The sequence below is a fragment of the Tachysurus fulvidraco genome, chromosome 1 (genome assembly GCF_022655615.1).
Source record: "Tachysurus fulvidraco isolate hzauxx_2018 chromosome 1, HZAU_PFXX_2.0, whole genome shotgun sequence".
Classification (NCBI taxonomy): Eukaryota; Metazoa; Chordata; class Actinopteri; order Siluriformes; family Bagridae; genus Tachysurus; species Tachysurus fulvidraco.
The window spans coordinates 21,184,964-21,211,619 of record NC_062518.1 but is presented as its reverse complement, the minus strand read 5'-3'; the positions used below and the strand labels follow the sequence as shown (position 1 = coordinate 21,211,619).

The following is a 26,656-nucleotide window of genomic DNA, read 5'->3' as shown; positions in this document are numbered from 1 at the left end:
ATCTCTTCCACTGTAGGCACCATCCAGACAATCTGCAGTACACAGCATGAGACGTAGATTCCTGTCTTGATGCAATAGCTCCCATTTAAGAAAGACACTCTAGTGCTTGGATGGTAGAAAAATACCTCAAACCTCCATAATCCTATTAAGCTGTTATTGAAATCATACATACTGTATTGAATATTGGAGTAAATCCAATTCACATATATTTTGTAGGATCCTGGATTAAAGCTTTGTTTCAGTTTATTTATCTTTTTCTTTCTGGGATACAAATGGTTGTGTTTGAAACAAAAAGCCCAATGAGAGCTAGACAGCATTTTAAAGGTAAAAGAGACACTCCTTTATTCTAAAGAAATGTCTTTATTGGTCAATATACAGAAAGTGCTGTAGTGACCACCAGAGAAAATACATACCTTAAAGCATTAACAAAATAAAAGTAGAGCAATTTAAAGATATCTAAAACGATGTAACACATGGAACAGTGGAATGGGGTTGAAAATATCACGACCATGGTATTACAAGCATGATAAATGGTAAGCACAGTTACAAAAAACATACATGTAACACAGTGTGGAAATAAATAAAGCAAATGACCTTTTCCTAGCTTAGATCACAGAGTGGGAACAACAAGCAATTTCCAGCTACAGAAGAATGACTACATTAACATCCATCTTGATTTTGATCCTACTATATAGTTAAACAAGTCTCCTCAGTGAATGCATATGCTCTTAATGGATCGACAAAATGGCACAAAGCCCTCATCTTTAGAAGCCATTTTTCCCCTACAATATTTCCTGGCTTTTCTCTTGCATTGCTTTGAGGATAAATGACACACAGAACTCACTACTAAACATGACATGGGACTATTTTTACACAACTGGTATTTTTAACCAGAGGGTAAAGAACAAACATTCTTTCTTTTCCTTTAAATCTGAATTTATGATAGAAAATTGGACACATCATATTTTCCATTCCTACTCTTTTATGTGAAAAAGGATAAAGATATCAAAGAGACACCACTAACCAGAGAGGCATTTTTCCACAAAACGGTTGACATGGAGGGGATGCATTCTACTCGACAGCTTACTATTTACAGTATACAGGCATATAAAATTGTACAGCCACCCTTTCTGAGTACAATTCAAAAGAAAAGAAATTCAACAGAAAGAAGAAAAACCTCTGTTCTTAGAACATGTCAAGCAAAATCTATTTAACGTTCTAAATATTAAATGCAATAAAAATTATTTTACATTAAAAATAAATTCTTCATTGTTATTTGTTAGACAAAAAAAAAACCTTTCTGCCACACAAAATCAAGTGGTCAGTAAGTTAGTTGTTAAGGAAAATAACCATTAACCACATGTTGCGATATTAAGACTTCATGATCACTTTTTGTGACAATGTTTTTTGGAGCATTACCAAATATTGCCACCTGAAATTTTGGATGTCTTGTTTTTTTCTTGGGTTGATAATATTTAAGCTCATTAAACACAGGAAGCAAGGGCTTGAATTTAGTGAGGACATGATGGTGCAGTTCCATTGCTGGCCATTTAACAGACTAAACATCATGTGTCAGAAAAAGACAAACAAACAAACAAAAAAAAACAGGGTGGGTCAGTTAGATAATATTCAAATATTTTCAGGCAGCAATTTCTGATTAAAATTTTTTTTAGTGCATGTCTCCTGAGAGTGAGCTTTGAGGACGGGTGTTAATAGGGTAAAGAGGACTCATCCCACACTAGTTTGCCCTTCACTCTTCCTCTCTCACTCTTTGTGTACTCTTCCTCTTCTTCTTCACTATCATGGGAGTCTGCACTGGACAGGCTCCTAGCCAGTTCATCATCGTCCTTCTCTTCAACATATTCGTCGTCTTTCTCAGGACACTCCTCCTCGATATCCACAGCATTCTGAGAACTGTCGATGGTCTGTTTTACAGAAAACAAAGTTAATTTTTGGATTAAAAATAAGGCTAAAATAAATTTGAGCCTACAAGGATTTTGCTTCATGGCGTGAGTAGTTATAATATGTTGTAGAATCACTACAGTGTACAAAATAACCACACAGTTTTGAAAAAGGCCTCAGTTAAATTCAAGAAGACAACAAGTTACATGTTTAGATCTTGGTTTTATTTCCTTACATTCTGGGCGGACAGGTTGGTTTTCTTTGGAACAAATGGAGTATTCCTACCTGTTTCCTTGCTGAATACAAATAGCAAAATTGTCCCCTTCCTGACCATAACCAGATCAGGCGTCAATTCTTGCAATTTGTAGACTTGTCTGGCTGCAGGGATGTCCAGCAAATAAAGCTGTCTTAGGATAAACCAAGGTGTCTTTCATATGTGTATATGGCTAGTTGCACAAACTGCTTAGTACTATTCCAGGTCCCATTGTGCTCCCAGTGGAAAACCATCAATGTCTCTTACACAGATGCTTCTGCGGTAAACCATTAAGAGAGGCTTTTAGCCAACTCTGCAAAAACCTTCCAACTCTTCACAGGAAAATAAATCTCACAGCTGGTGCCTAGATGGAGGAGACAGACTCACATGAGTGCATATGTCTCCTTGTAATCATGTCAGTGATCTGCTGGAATTGCTCCCATGGGCCAGACTCGTAATTTAAAGGTGTACAGAGGGTCCATCAGTACTCTCAGCAACGGATAGCATCATGTCCTGTTTGGTCAGAATACGGCTATTGACAACAGTTGTTGTATAGTCTGTTGGGTATGCTACACTATTATCCACAACAAGGTGGCATACAGTTATAGATGTAGCCGCTTGAATTCAAGCTCATCCGAGGCAAAAGACCGTCCATGACCACCAATGAACAATGTATTGTTTTAAAAACAGATTGACTCAACATAGATGACATACATTTGTGAGTTACCCAATCCCCAGTGAAATTTGTTCTGTGAAAATGGAGATGCAATTGGCCTAGAAGTTAAGCCCATTTTCCAGAACTTTTTGTGCCTTCCACCCCCTAGTGTTTGATGTAAAACAGCCCCCTAGATCTTCTAGATCTCTAGTCACAAAAAAGACTTGTTCATTGCTCACATCATGTCTGTAGTATATGGAAAAACAGTTTTAAGAAAACTTTCAGTTCGCGGAGATTCAGATAGCTACACTGGTCAATGCATTATTTCTACTGCTGTTATCTTTAGTAGCGACTGCACTTCCATAATCACTAGACCCGGATGTTGTGCCTCTGTGGTGTGGACCATGGTGTTTTCGGTAGTTGATGGTTGAACTGTAAATGATACCCTGTGTAGCCAATGATCTGATGTTATCAAGCTGCAGAGGAGAAAACCATCACACCATCGACTTTAATTTAATAAATAACATGATCCTTCGGCAGTTTCGGTGATACTGTTCAGTTTGAATTGTATGGGACTTTGTACAATAGACACTCGGAAAGCAGAGATTAGAAGATGACTGAAGGCAAGCACTATTAAACAATAGCAATGTTATGCTTATTACAAATAATTCCAGCACTGTGTCCCTTGTCTTTAAATCCTTGTCTTTAAATTCCCTCTGAATTCTTGTCAAGACCAAAAAGGGAAAGATAATGACTTTGCTATTGGTACTTGGCAAGGAAACCAAAGAAAAAAACCTGGTAAACAATTAATTAGAATGCAAGTATGACATTCCAGGGGTTCTGGTTTTAAAGGATCTGTGAGGAAAAACTACTCAGGATGTAGACTGTCTGCTTCTACCCTTTAAATAAAATTCCCTGAACTGGCTAATGAAGCAATTGTGCAAGTCACCTCCATAGGATTGACAGTAATGGTGAAGGTTGTGTCATCCCAGACTATTTCTGGGTCCTTCCATTCATCTTCTTTCTCTTTCAGGCCTTCTAGATAGACAGAATGAAAGCGGTAGATGCCCAGCACCATGATGACCACCAGGGCAGTGATACACATGACTATCATTACTGTCGCAACTGCAGACGTATCTGTGAGAGAGCACACACACACACACACACACACACACACACACACACACACACACACACACACACACACAATCAGAAATTACACGTAAGGTCTTATGTAAAGGTTGATAATTATTTTTAAACCATAGATGATGTTCATTTTTCCCTGCAGGCCAGAGTAACATTCTAGTAGTTTTGTAGTGTAAAGAGACTGCAGTCTTACCTTGCCCCTGGAAATGTATACAAAATACAGTGACTCACCACTTATGTATAACACAGAAGCATTGTGGAAGCTCAGCTCGTCATTACTTCACTCGTTTCTTTAAGATTTTCTTTTTTTGCAACCATGTTGCCAAGGTTTATACATACAGTATCTCACAGACGTAAGTACAGTACACCCCTTACATTTTTGTGAATATTTTATTATATCTTTTCATGTGACAACACTGAAGAAATGACACTTTTATAAAAAGTAGTGAGTGTACAGCTTTTATAACAGTGTAAATTTGCTGTCCCCTTGAAAGAACTCAACACACAGCCATTAATGTCTAAACCGTTCATTTCTTCAGTGTTGTCACATGAAAAGATATACTGTAATAAAATATTTGCAAAAATGTGTATACTGTATATAAGTTTAATGCTTACTTAAGCATAATAATATGTACAAATAGCATCACACACAATAATGCTAGATATTGAATAACATAAGAAATGATTACCTTTATCAAATGTATTCTAGTTTCTTATGTGGCTGAAGGATAAGCAGCTATTAACTATTTACCAATAGTACTTAACGCATTAACTACTATTAATAAATGTCAATAAGTGAAAATAAATGGAAGGTGTGTCTGGTATTATTACCTGACATGTATTTCGAGTTGGTGTGGAAGACCAATGGATGATGGATAGGTCTCATGTACTGGGATTGGACAGCCATTTGATTTACATGTTCTACAGTCTCTACACTGTGAACTATTCGTACCTGACGGGTGAAACACAAAAGAATGTCTCCGTCTGTTGCTGTTAGCAAAGATGGTTTCAGTTAATCTCCGAATGTTGAAAGGAAATGACAAATCATGCACAGACACACAGCGCTATGCTGCGCATGCTAAGATGTGACCACTGACCTCTAGGTTAAAGTTGTTGCTGGTGTAACGGCCATTGAGCTCTGAGCAGCTGAGCCTGAATCTTCTCTCTGACAGGCTGGCTGGCTGCCAGTTGCGGTACCTCACCTGCCGAATAGCCAGCTCATAATTTGCCATGGAGTCCACACCTGAGACACACACACAGGCCATCATTCAGTGACTAGTCACACACTGAATTGTCTTCAGGTAGACAGGCCAAAAAATACAGCAGAGCCACTTGTATACATGACATCTATATTTTTACTGTATGAATATATATGTATCATGAGTTAACACTTTCAGGCCCACACTAATTATCAAATAATTATTTTCTGGCTATGAATATTGTGTCAGCAAATTAACATAGTAATATCTAGCCTCCAGTTACTTGTTTAATGGGAATGGATTAACGGTTTATCCATGTTGCAATATCATACATAAATCAACATTATGAATTAAAGTCAATTGTAAGCCTAGTAAATGAGGTCGATTTGTCCTTTAATCCATTGACACCACAGTATATTGGTGTTCTGTTGGAAATTGACTTATTGGACACTTTCAGTCAGTAAGATCAATAAGCATGCTGTTGGGTTTCTGTATATACAGAATCATGTCTAAGAATTAAGTTATTCAGAGCAGACTTTAAATTCTGTTCGAAAATGTTGCCATATAAAATGCATAAACATTTAAAATATATATGTATTGTACATACGGCAGAATTTCTAGCGTGATTCATACCATAGATAGAGATGCCAGATGTGGAATTAGTGGCATCCAAGTGTTTTCCATGTAGAGAGCTTTGCTGGATCTCTAGACTCTCATGCTCTGGATTCAGTTCCTCCCCAATGACCAACACATCACAGTAATCAAGGTTGTGCATTACTTCCAAAATTCCAGGTCTGTGACCTACACACGTACACACAAACACACGTATATTAGTTGTCTACCATGAATCTACACTATGTGGCCATTCTATCATGACTATTGACTATTTCTCTACTCGGTATATACAGAATATCACCCACAACTGAGCCTTTGTGTGGTGCATGAATACAATTTCAGTGATCTATTGCCCCCATGGAAAGGAGAACAATGCATTCCGTAAAACAAGGTACACAATTTGGAAAGCCTTGGACAAAACAGTTCATAAACGTACACTTGCTCTAGTATGGTACAATAGCAATCACTTATTTCTGAGAACATTTTATTTTCCAAGCATCATAGAACATCAGGTTTCTTCAGTCATGTTTATATCGCACCTACAGGTAATAACCTTAATTTATTGTTTCTATCACATCAGCACACTCCCCAAGCTAGTTTGGAATGGGAAATAACAATTTCAGATTATTCTTCCCAAGAATATCAGATAGGACTGGTTGTGTACATGCATGAGGAAAGAAATATGATAAACCAGGCTCTATCAAAAAAGTGAATCTGTTACAATAACCAACAGCAGTAATTCAAGCTTACTAGTTAATTTATGTGATCCATCATGTTATTTATGCAGAAAGCACAACCCTGGTGTGTAGCGTCATATATTTTTATAGATCAGTTCAGAAAATGTCTTCCTCCGAGACACTTGAAGCCAGCCAGCTGCATCTTTTCAATTTCACTTCTCATGCTGCATCTCTGGGCAACACACTGAGAGGAAAACACTCTCCTATTTTTTCCGGACACTGGAGCTTACAGCTGCACATGATTAGTGGTGCTGTGATTGACAGGAGAGAATGTATGTCGTACTTCCCACAGAGGTAACACGTTTAACTCCATTTCTGCTCCTTCGGGTCCCAGTTACAGATGAACATTTTGATTTGAACTTGTGATTTAGAGGGAACCGGAATTTTCCCAGGAGACTTCTTAATATATTTAAGATTCAGGTTCTAATTCTAATGGTTTTGTTATAATGTATATATATATATATATATATATATATATATATATATATATATATATATATATCTATATATATATATATATTTAATAAATGCAGCACTTTGAGTGTAACAAAATGTTAAGCTGTGTATGGGTGGGCTGTGTTACCCAAGCTGAATGTCCCGTCACCCCTGGTGACCGTGCTGATGATGTGAATCTCTTTGAACAGGGCCACACCAAGAGTGGCTCGGAGCTCGGCTGCGGGTATTGTGACACGTGCTGTGCCTGTTAGGATGATCTGTGGCTCGCTGGGTACCATCACCTTCACCGCTGTCTTTATGTCTGGGATGGAAATACACGAGTCCTCACCGAAACATCTCCAGCACGCAGAGCCGAAAGAAACAAGTGCATTGTTAGAACGTTCGCTGATAGAATGATTGATTGTCATTGGTGAGAAGGTTTTGACTGAACAAAGCACTCACTGAATGGTAGTGGATACATGTAGTGTGCGCAAGCCTGGAGTAGGGAACTGTCTTGAGTTAATGTAGGAGACCTTTGCCATGGCTGTGTTAATGTTCTCCAGGTCGTCACTTTCCATCACTAGCACTGATTGGGCTGGGTTGAAGTGGAACTGAAATAGAGATAAGGGATGGGGGATGCGTTAAAACATGTATTCTTGTGTGAACGTATGCATATATGTTTATGTATGTGTGCATACCTTGATTCCTTTCCCTAGGCTCTCCATTGAGTTAATGTCCAGACCCTCCTTGCAGGCCTGTAAACAGGAGATTACCTTCTGTGTCTCGATCTTTCCAGGACGGATAGTGAGTCCCGAGAGACTTCCACGGAAGTACTGCGTGAAACGTGGAGACGTCACCTCTCCTCCTGTCAGGTAGTCACAACAGTGTCAACAAAAAACTACCTAAAATGTACAATAACCATCTCCACCTGCATTAAAAACCACTGAATGTGTGTGTGTGGGGGAAATAACAGTGTATTTCCTTCTTCAATCTGATCAAGCTACTATTCAGAGAATCTCATAATCTGGCCTCTGATCATTTCTCTGACAGATATTACCATTCGATTGTTATCTGATGCCAGGAAAACTGAAAGAGAGCATCTGACCTCTCATTTATGACAGAAAAACACAGCCTACTATATCTGTTATAACAGCAGTTCTTTCTTTTTAGTCTGGAATTGGGCAGCGAGATGAGGATAAAAACAAATACCTATAATTATATTATAAAGAACTAAATTGCCAACTTGTGTCTGTTTGTTCAAGCAGCACATAACATTAATGACATGATGAAATGCTTACAAAATAGACTTTGCGGTAGTAAACTTAATGGACTGTTTGTGTTAATCTTATTTATAACTTTTTTACACCACAGCACTGATAATTACTCAAATTTGATTTGACTAGAATATGTTAGTTATTTATTTCTTACAACATCTCTACCTTGAATCAAGGCTCAAATGATGGTCGACAAACCATGTAAACGAGTGGGAAAAAAAGTGGTTGTTTATATCACCGTTGGTTATTTTCCTTTTAGCAGCACACTACCATGTGCTTTATTCCTAACTTGTTTTCAGACAATGCGGTGCGTTTTCTTGAGCAGTGATGGATCTTAATTGGCCAAACCTGAAAATCCATTTAACAGCTTATGTTATAACTATAAAAGTAGTCAATATGCTGAGTGAGTATCTCACATGCTAAAAATCAGAATGCTTTATTTTAACATGGCTCAATGGAGCTTAGACAAGATCTTCTGCTGTATACTACAGGGTGAACTGTTCGATTCCTTTGATTCCCATCTTGAGGATCACAATAATCACCACCCGAGGCAAAATAGAAAGAAAAACAGAAGAGTGCTGAGAGCCTCATTTCAGAATACTTCAACTTTTTTTTTTCCTGCTTTTGGTTGTTTGAAGTTGTTGGCTCTTAAGCGAAAAGGGAAGGTAGGAATGAAGAAAGGAAGGAAGGAAGGAATGAAGGAAGGCAGAAAGGAAAGGGGAGGGAAGGGATAGGAAGGGTAGGAAAAGAATGGAAAGGAAAGGAAAGGAAAGAAAAGAAAAGAAAGGATAGGAAGTGTGTTTCCAGGGAACAAACATGGCATCTCCATTGGTATTCCAGCTAAGATTACTAATACCTTTCTTGGCTCTAATAAAGCCATTTATATCGCTTACATTCAGTGTGTGTAAATAGTACATCACAGCTTCATTAAGTATAGTTTGTTATTTAGAATGATAGTAAGCAGTTTGGGACATAGCTTTTGTTTTGTGACTAGCCAATCACAGGGAATAAAATGAGGAATAATATCTGTCTGATCCGCTGATCATATTAAAGCACGAAAGCACATTTTCAATATAAACGTGTGTTAAAGACTTAAAACAATACAATATAAAGAAATTTAGAATTTTTATTTATTTTTTAATAAATTGAAATAGATGCTGTTCTCTTCTGTGGTTCGTCATATACAGGTACCTGTATGTCCTCATTGCCCTCACCTTGCCAACAGGCACCAACTGTTAGCTGCACATCAATCTGCGAGGGATGAATGGGCCAATCATCTGTTACCAGGTAGGGGTCGTAGGTAACTCCGTCGACAAAAAGAGTCACAGCAGGAAACTCCACATTAATTACATAGTAGTGCCATTCTTTATCACAGATCTGTGTTGAGACAAGAGAAAGATTTTTTCTTTCTTTTTATTTCTAACACTATGGCATCCTAAAGAAGAAAAAAAAGATTGAATAGAAGTGTAATTCATTCTAGACAAGATTTAATATTATACAATGTTTAAATGTCATGGTTTCTTACATCATCCCCATGTGGTTGGGTTTGTTTTGGTGTCTGGTCTAGTCCTGTCTCTGTTTTATTACCTGGTTGTGGCTTCCTGTTTTGTGTCGGTTCTTGATTAGTAGGCACTGTACTGTATATCTGGCAGTTTTTTTAGCAGTCTTTAAGTTACTTTCAATTTGTACTCAGTTCTTTTGTTAAAAGAAAAGACCCAAAACACATTATGTTCAGTTTGACTTTCCGTTTAATCAGTCATTTCAGTTCACCTTGACTTTTCACTTCGGTTTGATTTTGAGTTTGATCAATCAGCTTCAAATAGTTGACTAGCTTCAGCTGTTTATGGTCCTTTTTCTTTATCTGTTTTGAGGTGATTTAATCTGTTTACCCTTTTAGTGTCCTGTTCCTGAAACCTTTAGAACAAGGTAGAAATTAAACCATGACAGGAATACAAATCAAACCTCATTATATGACTTACTTGGCCTTGTTGGAATAACATAAAAGTCTGATAGTTTTTGTAATATGCATCCTTAGTATCTACATGGTCAAGGTTGCAAGGTTTCTTGCTTGGTTATACTGTATTTTTGGGAAATAACTCAATGGTTTGGAAATATTCTGCATGTAAGAACAAAAATAAAATAATTATAATAACTGTGGAGTTCTCCCCGTGCCTCGGGGGTTTCCTCCGGGTACTCCGGTTTCCTCCGCCGATCCAAAGACATGCATGGTAGGTTGATTGGCATCTCTGGAAAATTGTCCGTAATGTGTGAGTGTGTGAGTGAATGAGATTGTGTGTGTGCCCTGCGATGGGTTGGCACTCCGTCCAGGGTGTATCCTGCCCTGATGCCCAATGACGCCTGAGATAGGCACAGGCTCCCCGTGACCCGAGAGTTCAGATAAGCGGTAGAGAATGAATGAATGAATGAATAATAACTGTGGATTTGGATAAAAAGAAACAGCTTTAGTGTAAATATGTACTTGATGTAGTGATGTGGTTTAAGGAACTGGAAGAATTTACATAACCTGCTAACAGGGTTGAAAATTTTACCTCTTACCACCATCCAATGTTTTCCCACAAGGCATACTGTAGTAGTGGGGTTGATATTTCATTTAAAAGACAAACAAATCTACTTTGGTTTAGGCCACTGTTTTAAATCCAAACACTACATAGATACAGACAGTGTAATACACCTACAGTACTCAGATTCTGTTATTCTTTTTAATACATTTGTTATAGTTAGCCAATCTAGACATAGGCACACAACAGAAAAACCAAGTCAACATTCACCAATTGAATTCTGTGGGCTTAGGGGGATTTAGTGAGGGAGTAAAATGTCCATGAGAAAAACAATGGGTATGAAATGATCATCCTCGTTTTCACTCTGATAGGTGGAGTTGTTGATTGCTTTCTGAGTGCAGACTGAGCTGATCATTGGAGCATGAGATTGGCTGAGTGTTTCTAAGTGCCTGGAGATTTATGGACCTGTAATAGGCCAGGCTTGAGCTTCTTGAGGGTAAACAATCATTTGAGGCTCCACATGAACCCTACTACCGCTCCCTCCCGTCCGTTCGGCTACAGAATGTACAGAATGTTTAGTCAAGACTTAAGCACCGTTCAGTATGAAAGAAAGATTAGCGCTATGATAAGACAACAGGATTTTTTTGATATTTCAGTCAGGACCACTTTGTCAATGAAGGTTATTGCGAGCATAGAGTTAGTGTTGGCAGGATGGTTCTGTTCTGTTTTTCAGGCAGTGCTGGGGAATGAATAGACCACCTGTTAGCTCAGAATCAGAACCGAAATTGCGCAAGGTGCGAATAGCTTGTTATATATATATAAATGAAAAAAGGGGGGGGGGGAACGAATACGTGAAGTATTTAATCGCCGCTGGCAACGGGTTCTGGCTGGAGAAGTCGGGGACGTAGGAGAGTGTTGGATCGCAGCAGCGGCGATGCATAGGAGCGGCACAAAGGCGAGGATTTAAAGAAGGGGAAATTACGGAAGTCGTGCCGGATTGGTGCGCCTCGTGGACAGCTGATGCAGCTTACTACGTGGCCTGTCTGAACTAACGCGATGCTTGATTTCTGTTACATTTTCAAAATTTCTGTCATACCAGATAAAAAGTTTAGCAGGACTAGGACACTCATTATCTGTTTGCACAGCAGCGCTTACAGTGAGTAATGCATAGCAACGTCTGAGCAGCGGCAGATAAATGATTCAGGAATTCCTGATACATTACTGGCAGTGACCTCCATGTGTCTGCCGCAAGCTGGTTCAGTATGTGACCTGATCCCAGGAATACCAAATCAGTGCTCCAGGGAACTAGGCTTAATTTCCCAATGATGTCAAAACTCATCTTTGTACTGGTCTGTCTGATGCAAACATATCTGAAAATCAGGCGAGACGCCTTTTTATTATTTATAGAAATACTCTCATATTAAAAACAACCGCATTGATGCATTCGTCATTAACTGCTTAATCTGGTGAATCCAGAAGCTCTACTTTATACATCTTTTCCTGATCCTGACCATCACACCCATGTGCATGTGGTTTTTCGCCAAAGTCCAATACTAATACAATATGACAGCATTGCTTCTGTGAATGTAGAGTAAGAACACTCCTACCACTCTGTTCATACAGGAAGTAGATGGAATAATGAAAGATGGATGATTTTCTGATTTCTTTCGCCATGAAATTCTCTTCACTCTAACCCAACTCTAGGCATGCAACAGAGAGAGAGAGAGAGAGATGTGATTAAATTTGCAAAAGCCTTGGGTGGTGACTGTGGAATAATAGCTCATGTGAGGTCATCAGTATATAAGAGGGAACCATCTCTCAAACCCCTCACATCCGCATTAATGGGACCATGGAGTTTGCTGGCTGTTCATCACATCCATTTTCCTGGAAAAGGCCAATCGTGCACATGAAAGCACTAACACACTTGTGCACTTGGCTTAGCTTTCTCTCAGTGTGGCTCTGCCAAGCACTTCATCCAGCCATGACGCAGCCATCATTTCAGTCTACAGAAAAATGGTCAGAAGGAGATGTTCTGATTCGGCACACTCTACAGTATATTGGCTGGCTTCTTGAATAATCCCTACAGTTGGCTTCTAGTTAATAACCACAAAAAAATTTAGCTTTTTTATTTTCTACTTAAAAAAATGTACGCCAGCCATGCTTTTGGGGTACAAAAGAGGATGAAATTCGAACACCACGGATGGTTATTTAATATTGCTGTAGGGAGATTAGCTCTCTTGATTCCTTGAAAGTAAAAGAAGAATTAAAGATATCCTCTTTCATTACTTGCTTTTCTGTTGCCCTGGTTCTGGCATTCTCTTTAGAATTTTGTATTGTGAATTTTGTCGACACACTATTAGCGCATTTATTTTAGATTTTTTTTTTTACACCTGGTCACTTCATGCGTTTTCTGTGATCCGATAGCTATCCGATGGTAAAAGGACCAGGTCTAACCAGGTCTCGCCAGCGAAAATGCAGCAAACAGTAAATGCTGTTTTTTGTAGCATAACCAACGTAACAAGTTTTTTCGTCTTCTTTATGATTGCATTCTGGAAACCGCATACACCAAAGCGTGTTCCATCTCAATCACCCTGGAAATGAGGTAAAATATATTTGCATTTTGGGTGATAGTGGAAAGATCGGATCGATATCCGATTCGCCAAGACGCATTTATGTGGCCTGATGTAAATGGAACAGTTTTAACAAATCAGATAGCTATCGGATCAGAGACAACACATGAAGTGACCAGGTGTAAAAAGGCCCTTAAATAATTAATGATGCAAAAATTACAGAAGGCAAGGTTTGTCTAGTCTTCAATGTTTAGAGGGTTGTGGTTTCTGTGCACTTTGGGAAGTTAAAGACCCAAAATATCCCTTACTTCAGCTGCTTCAGTACAGCAAATCGAAAATGATAATTCACTGAATGGTATGTGATATCACTGACCAGTGTCAGCAGAGCACCCACAGTAACATCTACTGATTTTTTAAATCAAAGTGTCCAGTCAAATCAATGTGTACCTAATTTGTGCTGACACTGTAACGGCATTCTCCATTGGGGCATTTACTACAGCATCTTCTAATGCTGAAGGAAATTTAATGTACAGCACATAGAATCCTCAGACCCACAAAAGTTCTCTTTAGTGTCATGGTTGAAGATTTGTGTGTGTTTTAGTTTTATATACTTTTTGTTGAAGGGCAAATCAATCATCTGAATGAATCAATGCCAAATTCCACTGGGCTAATTGCTGCTCATAAACAAGTCAGCTGTGATGAGCTGGACACTTAGCTCCAATTCTACCCTCCATCACATCCGTACGTATAAACGATTTCAGCATCTACATTTTCCAAAGATTTTCTTTATAACAGAATGTCCATTATGACTATGTGACTCTCCATTAGAATAATAACTTTTCATCATTTCATCTCAACTTCTTATAAAGCAAAATAATTTGCATCATGCCTCCCTTATTTTTAGTCAACACCGAACAAAAGACACCAATTAGCCGTAGAAAATATTTATCAGACCCTCTAGGTCATTATACTTTTGCAGGACTGCAGAACATCAATAACGAAATCGATGAAGCAACATGTAGTTACATTAGCTTACTGATACAAATGTATTTTGTCAAAAAACACAACGTCCAAGAAAATATATGCAGGGCACTGGCACTCATGGTTTAAAGGCTACCATAAACCTTATAATAGGAACACCACATTGTGTTGTTATGTTAAATGTGAAGTGGCATGATCTGCTAATTACCCACGGTCAAAAAATCCTGTAATACTCTCAGATTTAAGTTGCACAAAAACAGCAAAACTAGATCTGTCTATTAAAGCAGGTCACCCAGTGCTGAAGCAGCAAAGAATTCCCATACCATCACATTACCACCATGCTTGACTGATAGTATGATGTCCCTATTGTGGAATGCTGTAAGTTTTATGCCAGATGTAACAGGTCTTTCAAGAAGTTTCATTTCAACACCAATTCTAAATGCTTGCAAGTCATGAAGGGTTTTTTTTTTTATGACAGATGAGATATCCTTGAAGCTGTCCCATGGATACCATTTGTGCCAGTCTCTTTCTAATGGTGAAATCATAAATGATGACATTAGCCAATGCAAAGGAGGGCTGCAGTTCCTTAGATGTTTCTATGGGGTGTTTTTTTGTGACTTCCTGGATGAGTTGTTGATGTGATATCAGAGAAGATTGGTAGGCTGACCAAATCTGGGAAGATTCACCATTGTTCCAAGTTTTCGCCACTGGAGATAATGGATCACAATGCCATCCTTGGGTTTATGTATTCCTTCTATCTGGATGACTGATAGTGTGGACTATCCCGAGAGTAAGTGACAAGCCAGACAGTGCTATTATACATGTGTAAGCTCTGGTATAAGATGAGACCATTTGACACTTGCCCATCAATGGCTTCAAACCTCTTTGGCTACTCGTGGTCATATTGTGCGGCAAGTTCGTACTTTGTTTATTACTTGCTGTAAGTCAGCTTTCTGGCAGTTCATTCATTCATTCATTTTCTACCGCTTATCCGAACTACTCGGGTCACGGGGAGCCTGTGCCTATCTCAGGCGTCATCAGGCACCAAGGCAGGATACACCCTGGACGAAGTGCCAACCCATCACAGGGCGCACACACACACTCATATACTACGGACAATTTTTTCCAGAGATGCCAATCAACTTACCAAGCATGTCTTTGGACCGGGGGAGGAAACACTGCACGGGGAGAACATGCAAACTCCACACACACAAGGCGGAGGCGGGAATCGAACCCCGACCCTGGAGGTGTGAGGCAAACATGCTGACCACTAAGCCACAGTGCCCCCCTTTCTGGCAGTTATTTTATCTAATTGAAAACCACACAAGGCAGAACTGGCTCACTGAAGACAGTGTATCTCACTGGATTAAAAAAAAAACGTGTTAACACTTATTTCTGTTTGACCTGTAATGAATTGAATAGATCATGCTGTCATATTGAATGGTTCATGCTGTTATGAAAATACAAAACCCTTTCTGCTTGTATGCAATTTCTCAATGGCAGATAATTAACCCAGAGGAAATTTGCAATTGCTGACACATTTGCAGACTGTTGTGGCTAAGGAAACTGTCACAGTTATTTAACACGGGAGAAATATGCCGTTTCTGACACAACTGAAGACTCTCGTGGCTGGAGAAACAGATGCTGCATTGCCTATGTAATCAGTCATATTTCTATACCAGTTTCATTTAAAAGCCTGACTCTCGACCCTTGAGTTAAAAAATCCATACACTGTAAATTTTTGGGACATGCTGAGTCTTCACGTCGTGTGAAGTGATTAATGCAGCGCATAAGAAGCTCTGTTTACTCTGGAGACATCTGAAGCAATGAGAACATGTGTCTGAAACAGTGATTCAGAAATTATAGATGTCATGGCAGAAACATAGTCATTAGTCATCTCATACGGGTGTTCCATCTGTTTCCAATCAGCAATTGAGAGTATGGTTAAGATTTTGCGTTATTAATTATCATAAGGTTGAGAGTTTAAGTTGAAATACCACCAAGCTGCCACTGGCGAGCTCTTGAGCAAGTTTCTTAAACCTGATCTGATTCAAGGATACCATACATTCTGGACTCCTGAGCAGGGCCAACCCTCAACACCATTACTTATGCAGGGAGACTTGACTACCCACAGTGCAACCCAAAATAACTTACTAATTACAAATCTATTATAAATATTTGACTAGCCCCATTGATGCACAGAGGACCATAGGCAACTGGCAGCTTTCCTGTTTTTCAACTTACTGGTTAAAATATGTGGCAATCCCATTTATCCACTCATAGCTGGTAACAAAATATTAATTTTTTGATTTCTACAGCCATTCTATATCTCACTCTGTTTCTGTACACTTGCAGGAAGTGTGTATCAGTGTCTCTCACCTGCTCTAACTTCCAGTGGAACTCGGCTGGCCTGAATGTGTCCGTCTGCGTGAAGTCCCTCCGCAGCAAGAAGACCAGACGACAGTTGTGCACATACAGTGAGTAATGGTGTCTGTTCATCTCTGCCAATATATATGATGGATGAAAAAATTGATATGAAAGAAAAATCTTGCATAAATAATTGCAGAATCATAATGAACGAACGTGTACTGCATGCCACAGCAATTTCAGTAACATCAGTAACATCCTACCCTTCTCTGTACTATGGATTGGAAATTCTGTTCAGGTTGACCTAAATGTAAGTATAAATGTTAGTTTAAAGATCTCATTGACTATTATTTGAACAGAATGTAAAAAGCTTTAGGCATTAAAGACAGGGTCCGATGTTTGAAAGCCAATGTTGACATATAAAATCACCAAAACAAACACGCCCCTAACCCAAATGGGTCCCACCCCTGTATTTATAGCTCCGCCCACACATACATACATAACCCAGGCAACTAAAGGAAAGAAATGTGTCTTTATCATAGCTGAAGGGAAGAACAATACGATTGCAGATAAACAAACAAGCAAAAATGTCATACAAGCATAATCATGTAAAGGCAAAGGCATATATTAGTTCTGTGTAACAAAGCAAAACCAACGTTACTCACCTATCGAGAAGGAAAAAAGCGCCTCTGCGTCTTAAGTAAAGTCGGCCACATATTCACAGATTCGCGTTCCCCGAGTAAACATCTCAGGAGTTAGCTCAGGAGTTATTGTCTCGGGAAACTCAAACCTGTGAATATGTGGCCAACTTCCTGCTCCTTCAGTTCTCTCCAGCGCTAGAAAGCTGATCCTATATTAACACGTCCTACTTCTTGCCTTATTGTAAGCCTTTCTTCGCTTTCTTTGTTTTTATCCTCCATGTCAATGTTAAAACCCTTTCAAGACATATTGACAAGACACGCCCCTTTCTTCTCACTGGCTACACGTTTGTTTTGATTTTTGTTTTGTTTGTCGTCCCAACTCAGTTTTCTGAAGCATTTCTCAAAAATCTGAGACCCCACCTTTAAGTAGAATGACCCTCATATGCATGTTTTCTAGGTGACTTAAGATGTTAATTGTTTAATAGATTAACATTGAGTTATAATTCCATGGAGATTCAATGGCTTGCCTTTGGTTTAAAAAAAAAAAGTTTACCAGTGACAAGGTTGATTCCTTAGTTCACTATTGATAAATGCTTATTAGGTGTTCTCACCTTTTCTTAGGACAGTGGTAAACAGATGTGTTTTTACTCATACCTGTCTTGTCTGAGTTGCATAACAGCGTCTCCTTCTCGCCTCTCAGTCCAGGACTCGGCCCATGTTTCATCCATGTGGCAATGGTGAATTGTTCAGTGAGGTTCTGAGGCACCACCATTTCTGGAATATTAGCAGCCTGGTGTCCATCGAAGTGGAAGACGAGGTCACTGTCTCGTCCGCTGTCTGTCAGCAGTGACGATGTCCAATTTGTTGAAGTGCTCGGGGCAGGGAGAAGATCTACACTGCCTGAAGCTGCACCTGCAGAAAAAAACAACAGTCAGAACGGTTTTACCTTATGAGGTGACGAGAAATCACAAACTGAACTGAGCAGCAGACATCAGCTTAGAACTTGCTTTAGTATAGCAAGAGGGTTCTAATTTAAAGGGTTTCCAAGGTTACCACACACATATTACCAGTAAAGCCTAACTGTTAAAAATCATAAGAATCCATTTCCTGAAATATATGTAGGCTATATATCTGCAAACCATTTTCCTTTGGGCATTCAAACATTGTGCAAATCTTTAACTCATCCTGCTTCTTTTAATCCTGCCTAAAACTATTAAGGTTTTCATATTGCCAGGCTGAAAGGTTCTTAAATGAAAACGACAGACGTTCAATTCCACTGATTTCCTGTTGCAGCAAATGAAGAGAAAATCGATGGCCAGGGCAAATTGAAGAAAAGACATGATTATAGAATTACTAAAACGAATGTGAAAGACTCCTGAAGGAATCAGGAGTTCTGGCACACAACTTGACAATTTGATTGCATACATTGGAGTATGTTATTAGCAATTTGGGGGAAAAAAAACGAAACAAACACATCAGTTCCATGCTATATAGAGGTGAGATACATTCATTTAGAAACTTCCAAGATAAGCAATGGATTAATGCTGAAGTTCATGTTAACTAATGTGAACCGTCCCAAAATAGTTTATACCCAAGACTCATGCTTGTTTTAGTGATTTAATACGTTGATGGGTTCACTTTTAGGTATCTCAAGGGTTCTTCCTTGTGTCCAGTTTTCATTCATTCATTCATTCATTCATTCATTCATTCATTCATTTTCTACCGCTTTTTTTACACCCTGGACGGAATGCCAGCCCATCGTAGGGCACACACTCTCATTCACTCACACACTAAGGACAATTTTTCCAGAGATGCCAATAAACCTACCATACAGTCTTTGGACTGGGGGAGGAAACCGGAGTACCCAGAGAAAACCCCCGAGGCACGGAGAGAACATGCCTACCCCACATACACAAGGTGGAGGCGGGAATCAAACCACGACCCTGGAGGTGTTAGGCGAACGTGCTAACCACTAAGCCACCGTGCCCCCCTGTGCCCAGTTTTGCATACCATAATTCTTGGCTTATGTTCTATTTTGTCCAGAACTAAAAAAAAACAGACAACTAGGCAACTATTTATTTATTTATTTATTTATTTATTCATTCATTCATTTATTTTGTTTCTTTCCCTTATGACTCACCACAGAGCTTCTGCAGCGATTTCTCAGAGTAGGTTTCTCTGTCGCAGCCCTTCCCGATGTGGCTAGTCTGCAACTGCACTGTGACTTGTACTAAGGACATGGGGCCGCCACATGTCTCGAGGTGCATCACTGGAAACAGCTGCTTGCTGCCTGTCCCAGGCTCATAGTCCACTTGCTTACTCCATCCTGGAGAGAGAAGAAAATGCGATGTAGCTTTACTAGAACTCCTAGAACAGCAAGTGCACACCATCAAGCTAATACTGTAGCGCCAATCTAACCTAAATACCGCATGGATGACCTTAGGTTTGAAATAATACTTGAAACGTAACTGGAAGTGTTGTATATGTTGAGAAATGCCAATCACCCATAAATTACCAAACACCTTTTTAGCACAGTGACTGACTCATTCTCCTTTTCTTTATTCTTTTGCCATAAATGAACGTTCTCCTTTTGCATGCATTGTTTCAAGACACTCTCGAGACATTTTTTTTCTGTCTACATTGGACACATTTTTAGCCACACGACCCTGATTTATAATAGCAAGACAATAGTATGCATGTAGAAATAGACGCCTGGTTTGTCTCCAAAGATAGTTCTTCATAAATAACCGAGGTTAGCATTTTCACTTCAAATAAAACAAGACTGAGAGGACAGGCCTCATGCTTTAAATAAAAAATGTTGTGTGATGGGTTTGGATTGTTCGGAATAATAGCAAACATTTTTTTTTATATTTGACCAAATCCATAAAAACACTAATAGAAATAACAGTAACTACTCCACAAAGTGTCCTGGGATGCTTGTTAAAATGGAACCCTGTGGGTCCACACCTTTTCAAGGTCTGGAGAAAAGAAGGCCATCCAACTAGCTAATAGTTACGGTTAGTATCTGTACCAGACTGTTGAGCAAAATCTAATTGCTAATTTTAGTTTCTTCCTCATTACATACTGATGACAAAAGAAAAACATTACAAAGTGTATTTATTCATTTACTTGCAGTTTATGTGTTTACTAGGGTTTTTTTTTTGAGTAGAAGCATCCAAATTTTTTTAAAGAAACATCTAATAGTACTGAAATATTGACTATACATTGCATCATAAATAGTTATAGCACAAATAACATTACAGGTTTCACCTTTAATCTTTAATACAGTAGCTTATAAAATAGCACTTGATCCAGCACGTTCTATTGCTTACTTTATTTCTTTTTTTTTTAAATAATGCTTCGCCATTTAATGCACACAATTTAATGAAATAAATCAAGATCTTTAAACCATAACCGGCACAATGTTCCTGTTGTTTATATGCAACGTCTCTGATTAAGGTTCTGTCTCTTCTGATGTACCACTCCTTTTACTCTTTAAATCTTAAACATACCTTGACTCTTAATAAAGTTTCTAAATTTATTCGATAAAAAAATTGCAGATATAATTCAACTGAATTCTTTGGTAGACTTGTGAAGAATTATTTGGAAGAATGAGACATTTAGGATTTTGTATGTTTCATTTTATATGTGTGATGAAATACTAATTTGCAATAAGAAACATTAGGAGGAGACTGGACAAACAGAGGCACTTTCTTTTTCCGGATGTTAAACTCGAGTGAAATGTTAATCTCTCCGCATGGACAGGGTGGACTGCAGGAGGCTGTGAAGGGATGGAGGCTATAGATAGATAGATAGATAGATAGATCAGTGCTGACACATGGGGATTGACCCTGGAGAGAAAGCTAGGTCGGCCAATTACAGACCTGCACTACCATGACATGCTGGACTGCGAAATACCCTCCTTTATTTCTTTCTTTCTTTCTAGCCTCCTTCTTGGACTCATCACCCCAGTCACCATGCTTCCACCTCAGCTCCTCACATTGAATGACAATGCAGGACACACAATCTACAAGCCAGTGACTGAGCCTAGCTCCTGGTCAGAGCCTGTCAAAACATATTTAAGGAACTATCATGCATAAGGCAAAAGGAGGATAGGCTGGGGTCAATGGAATGCACGGAAGAGATAGACCTTCCTAAAATTGATTTGCACTTTCAAACCGAACTTGAACATTGTGTGAGAAGCAGCTAGTTTGCTTTTAGAATATTTCTAATTAATCTGCTTGAGGGTGACCTTTTGTGTTGTGCCAGGAGGAAGCTGTTGTTTTGCAGGATGATCAAAACCATTTCTTTCTCCAGGTAATATGAGAATATTCTTTCCAGACAATGATTTACCTTGATGAACTGATAGGGTTTGGGGTGAGGGTGTTATGGTGGTGGCGGCGGGGGGGGATCTGGTGGCAGCTTTCTAATTGCTCTATATAAAAACAAATTCGGCTTTCATCATAACAAGCTTTTGGAAAAGCAACCTACAAGAGCAAGACGTGCATTTAAAATGATTTAATTGTGTGATATGAAGGGGAAACACAGCTTGGTTTGCTTTGTTTAGTGTGGAATACATTTGCATTACATTTAAAAACTTGCCTAAACTTAGTTGGCTGAGGCAAAATACATTCTAGCCAAATGTTCTTCCTTTTATTCCAGTCACAGAGTTAAAAAAAAAAAAAAAAAAAAAAAAATTTTTATCTTATTCTTTTATAAAGGCAGAACCTTTGGTAATACAAGCCTAGGTATTTAAGAACAGTGACTGAAGACCATGTATTGCATTTGCCTGCACTTATTAGCCACAATCGTGAAAAAAACAAGTGCACAGTCTTACGTAGGTATTCAGTAAAATTTCACAAAAGGCAAAGACATTTACAAGAAAAAGCTGGACATGTTAATTCACCCCCCTCCCCTCTGATTCAGTGTCCAAGCTCTACATGCAAGAATGGTAGCTGGCATTTGAGAGAATTAGAAAAGCTTCTTAAATTCGCTTTGCTAAACTTTCGAGACAGTGGGATTATCTACCGATTTAGCACAGTGCAACAGTGTTGGCTCCGGAAAATAAATGCACTGGAAAAAAATGGTAACACATTTGAAAACACATTTTTTTCCCTGGATAAGGTTTCAGTATGCCATACAGTTACTCTAATAACTTAATTAACAACAGAATTACAAATTAAAATGTGTTATGGTAAACGGTATCAGTAATAGTGATCGAGAAATCATAGTACAACATTCTGAGGTGTTAGTAGTAAGAAAAGGAGCATCATATTTACCTTGCCAGCCAGGTTTGCACATAGGTTTGATGTGGATTTGGACAAGCACACTCTCTTTTGCCCTCTTTTGGCCACAGTCATATGCGCTCACCATGATCTCGTAGTATTGCTGCTTGTCATAACTTAAATGTTCCGTGTTTCGAATATTGCCTTCAGGAAGGAGAAACATAAAAGCGGGTAAGGCAAAATTAGATCAATCAATTAAAACAGTGGTTCTATTGAAGGCATCTGTATACTTTTTTTGCGTGTATGTCTAAGAGACAATATAACAAAGTGACATATGTGCAATAACTCTCACTGACAAAGAGCCATTTTTTAAACCCTCTCACTGGGTTGTCACTACCAAGGAACTCTGACAGGAATCCTGTAATCACAAAACAACTTATGTATCCAAACTGCCTATAAGGACAGAAGATTGGATAGTGATTGCCTGTCTGTGCTTAGAGAAAGGTGCCTGCCATTTATTTCTTCTGGGACATATTGGAGAACATCAAGGAAGGCTTAGCTGTGTGAAATGATGGCGTCTCATCAACTGATTTGCAAAACTGGATGACATGAACTAGGACAGAAATCCACAATGGCCACCAAAACATACAAGGTGAGCTTATCAAGCAAAAATACATCCGTCTTAATATTTTTCATAGTACACAAGGACATTTTTTTGGTACGTCCTAAGCTGGAATCAATCAATTTAAGACTCCAGAAAGAGGCAATCTTAGGTGCTCTGATGCAGTGTACACATATAATGTATATAGTAACGTTTCACTATCTAGCAGTAAACCGAAAGCTAGTATTACCCAAATAGGTTAATTCATTAGACGGTGGAATGTGCACCAATCACAGAAGCAAAGAACCAGCATCAGTTGTGACTACCTACTGTAACTCTGCAGGGCCTGACTCTGTTTGCTACAAATGCCTAGAATATCCAGCCAGCAAGCTCTATTTCCCTCTCACATGAGAATGAGACAAGAAAGTACCATTGGGTGTGTAATTTGAGGCTTAGCCATAGGCTGATAATCACATTCCAAAGGCCAGCATTTCCACCAAGCCTAGAGGGATTGCCACTACAGCTTCTCTTATCAATCCCATCATCCTCAATAGGACACAATACTGTACACTTTGACATGGATTAATAAAAAAGACTGGCAAGAATAACAATGTCTGACAAACACTGAAGTAACAGCGTGGCTAGACTTCATGGAGTCAAGAATAATAATATATCGAGAAAGATATGAATTGGAATGCGTGGCCTTTGGAAAAACTATGGGTCGCACGAAAATAGACATCATGAGGAGTATGGGAATAAGGCAAGCAATAAGGACAAGGAAAAGCCAGCTCAGTGCTTACCACTGTGCTGTATTCATATAAAAGTATTGGTAATGTATTCAAACACTCACAGTGGCAGAATGGATAAGATGAGGCTTGGAAAAGTTACTTGTATCTCAGCTCATATGGTCCAACATAGACAAGACAAAACAAATAAAGGGCGAGATGGCCGTATGCAAATGCTGCATCATATGTCACTTTTGTTAGGTCTCAGCTTGCGTGTACATGCATACAAAAAGAAAACAACATGCATATCATGCGCACATGTTTAGCTGAACCACAAAAAAAAGCATATTCATCATACTATATACACCCAGTAAGTGCATGTAGTGAGGCTGTGAGCGGGTGGTCTTCATTACAAAGGGAACATATTCACCTGTAAATCACCATCTGCTGCCCACCATCTGCTCCATAGCTAATGAGTACAACCATTACCAAATAGTGATAGCTCTGTTCATATTCTAATTCGAAATTTATTTCAACCTTAAATAACATTCATACCAAAAGGTTTCAGAATTCGTGATGCATCTTCATGTGATAGAGAAGAAGGAAGGTCTGACTACAAGCTGCCCTGTCCTAAACACCGACGAAGGCATTGAGACATTCAAAGAGAGACACCATTGAAATGATGTCAAGGATGTAAATTAAAGCTAAATCATTCTTGACATCTTCTTTTGCTTGTTGTGATTATGTATGCGTGTATGTGAGTGTAACATATGGCCAGGGAAATGAAATAGGCTTTTCTCTTGTCTATCACACATATTGTTCCTGATTAACTCATGTAACACCTGGAGAGTGAACTCACTTTGTTCTTTCATGCTTACAGGAATAGACCATGTCCAACATTACACTTTGCTTCGCCTATATTGTTATATCACATACGCTGTCTACGAAATGGGATCGATTCTTATTTACTCTACATAGAAAGGACACAGAGTTAAATTATGAGCTGACAGGAAGTAAGAATTTCATGTGTCTTTTTATATCCATGCTTTGTGGATTGTGCAGAGAAGCAGAAGGTAGGGGTAAGGCAGAGAGCCTAGTCTTTATTGTGCTCATTTATCTTTGTGTGTGTGAGTGTGAGAAAGAGAGTAAAAGAGAGAGAGAGAGAGAGAGAGAGAGAGAGAAGCCAGCCTCACCATTGCGGTCAATAGCGAAAGGTGTGTTTTGCGTAATGATCTCATAGTTGCAGATCTGGCTGTACTGGGCTGAGCAATCCTGGTCCCAGGCCTCCACTTGCACAATGCTGTCATAAATCTTCCCCTCTGTCACTGTGGCCTGGTACACCGGCTCATGGAAAAAAGGAGAGAACTCGTTCACGTCCTCGACCTGGATGTGGACCACTGCTCTAATGCACAGAATAAAACAAGGAAGGAATAATGGAGAGGAGTGCAGAGACGTGGTAAATCGAGATAATATCGCACTGACATTTTTAACACAAATGTGAACTCAATAAAAAAAACAGCAGGGACAGATTATATACATAACTACTCACAAATCACTAATTTGTCACTTCTTACAACTGCTTAGTATCTCGGCACTCAGCATGCTCGCTTATACAAACACTGATAAATTTGTACTTCACTTCGATTCACTGATGAAAAATAGCATATGTATAAGCTAATGCAACGATCCATCCAGATGACATATAACATCTACGCACTTGTGGCTCTTTTTCCAACTGTGTGTTCCCGAGTCGTCCGCCCCGCAGTCGTAAGCCTGGATGATGAAGGTGAACTCCTTTTGTTGCTCACAATCAATGGGACCAGATGCTTTCAATACTCCTTCCCCCGATGTCTTGTTTAATACCACTGCCTTGAAAGGAGTGTCCCGCCCATGGATCTTAAAAGCACAAATCTCTCCTGAAACAGTAAAAACAACAGGTTTAATGAGTTTCATCAAATCAAACTTTAACAAAGAAGGTTGTTCGTGCTTAAATAACTGTATGCAGGGATTTTATGTTGATTTTCTTTTACTGTTCTTGCCGGGTGAGCGAGAATAATTGCCTATTCACGGATTTCTTTATTGTGGATGTAGAATCTGAAAGCTGGAATGTTGAATAGGGTACTGCAAAATTACTGACCTAAATATTGTAGATTCTTATCTCAGTGGCACATTGTTAACTGGCGCCTTACAGTTTTTGGCCGAGTTGAATTCAATTATAAGAGCTTCAATTACTGAGAGCACAGTGGGAATTATTTGTCCTTGTGCACAATATAATTATGGCAAGTTATGGGTGTTTACTTGTCTCTTTCATCTACCCTGTGCAGAGATAAAAGCATACCTCTCGAGAGAATTCATTTAGTTTTGTCTATACCATAGAGAAGGCCTGACCACAAAGCCATAAGATATCTGCCAGCAAACTTAGAAAATTTAACAAAGGGTTTCACATCATTGCTTCTTTAGCATATCTTTTCAAGGATATGAGACAAAGTTCAGGTGTAAGTGTGTGTCTGATTGTTTGTCTATCTGCATACACCATTCATTCATTCATTCATTCATTCATTCATTCATTCATTCATTCGTTCATTTTCTACCGCTTATCCGAACTTCTCGGGTCACGGGGAGCCTGTGCCTATCTCAGGCGTCATCGGGCATCAAGGCAGGATACACCCTGGACGGAGTGCCAACCCATCGCAGGACGCACACACACTCTCATTCATTCACACACTCACACACTACGGACAATTTTCCAGAGATGCCAATCAACCTACCATGCATGTCTTTGGACCGGGGGGGGTACCCGGAGGAAACCCC

The 26,656-nt window shown here is 39.1% G+C and overlaps 1 protein-coding gene across 1 annotated transcript in view; it reads right to left on the bottom strand.

Moving 5' to 3' along the window:
* Nucleotides 1-340: 340 nt before the first annotated feature.
* Nucleotides 341-26,656, bottom strand: part of clstn2a (calsyntenin 2a) — a 69,549-nt gene continuing 43,233 nt past the window's right edge. Inside the window, exons 3-17 of the mRNA XM_027148708.2 lie at nt 25,563-25,761; nt 25,039-25,247; nt 22,574-22,723; nt 19,435-19,620; nt 17,949-18,206; nt 16,666-16,787; nt 9,431-9,593; nt 7,641-7,807; nt 7,405-7,553; nt 7,091-7,299; nt 5,789-5,956; nt 5,054-5,199; nt 4,788-4,908; nt 3,760-3,947; nt 341-1,925 (exon numbers count right to left, since the gene is read on the bottom strand). Coding sequence (XP_027004509.1) covers nt 1,710-1,925; nt 3,760-3,947; nt 4,788-4,908; nt 5,054-5,199; nt 5,789-5,956; nt 7,091-7,299; nt 7,405-7,553; nt 7,641-7,807; nt 9,431-9,593; nt 16,666-16,787; nt 17,949-18,206; nt 19,435-19,620; nt 22,574-22,723; nt 25,039-25,247; nt 25,563-25,761 — 2,651 coding nt within the window. The 3' untranslated portion in view covers nt 341-1,709. The remainder of the gene's footprint in view (nt 1,926-3,759; nt 3,948-4,787; nt 4,909-5,053; nt 5,200-5,788; nt 5,957-7,090; nt 7,300-7,404; nt 7,554-7,640; nt 7,808-9,430; nt 9,594-16,665; nt 16,788-17,948; nt 18,207-19,434; nt 19,621-22,573; nt 22,724-25,038; nt 25,248-25,562; nt 25,762-26,656) is intronic.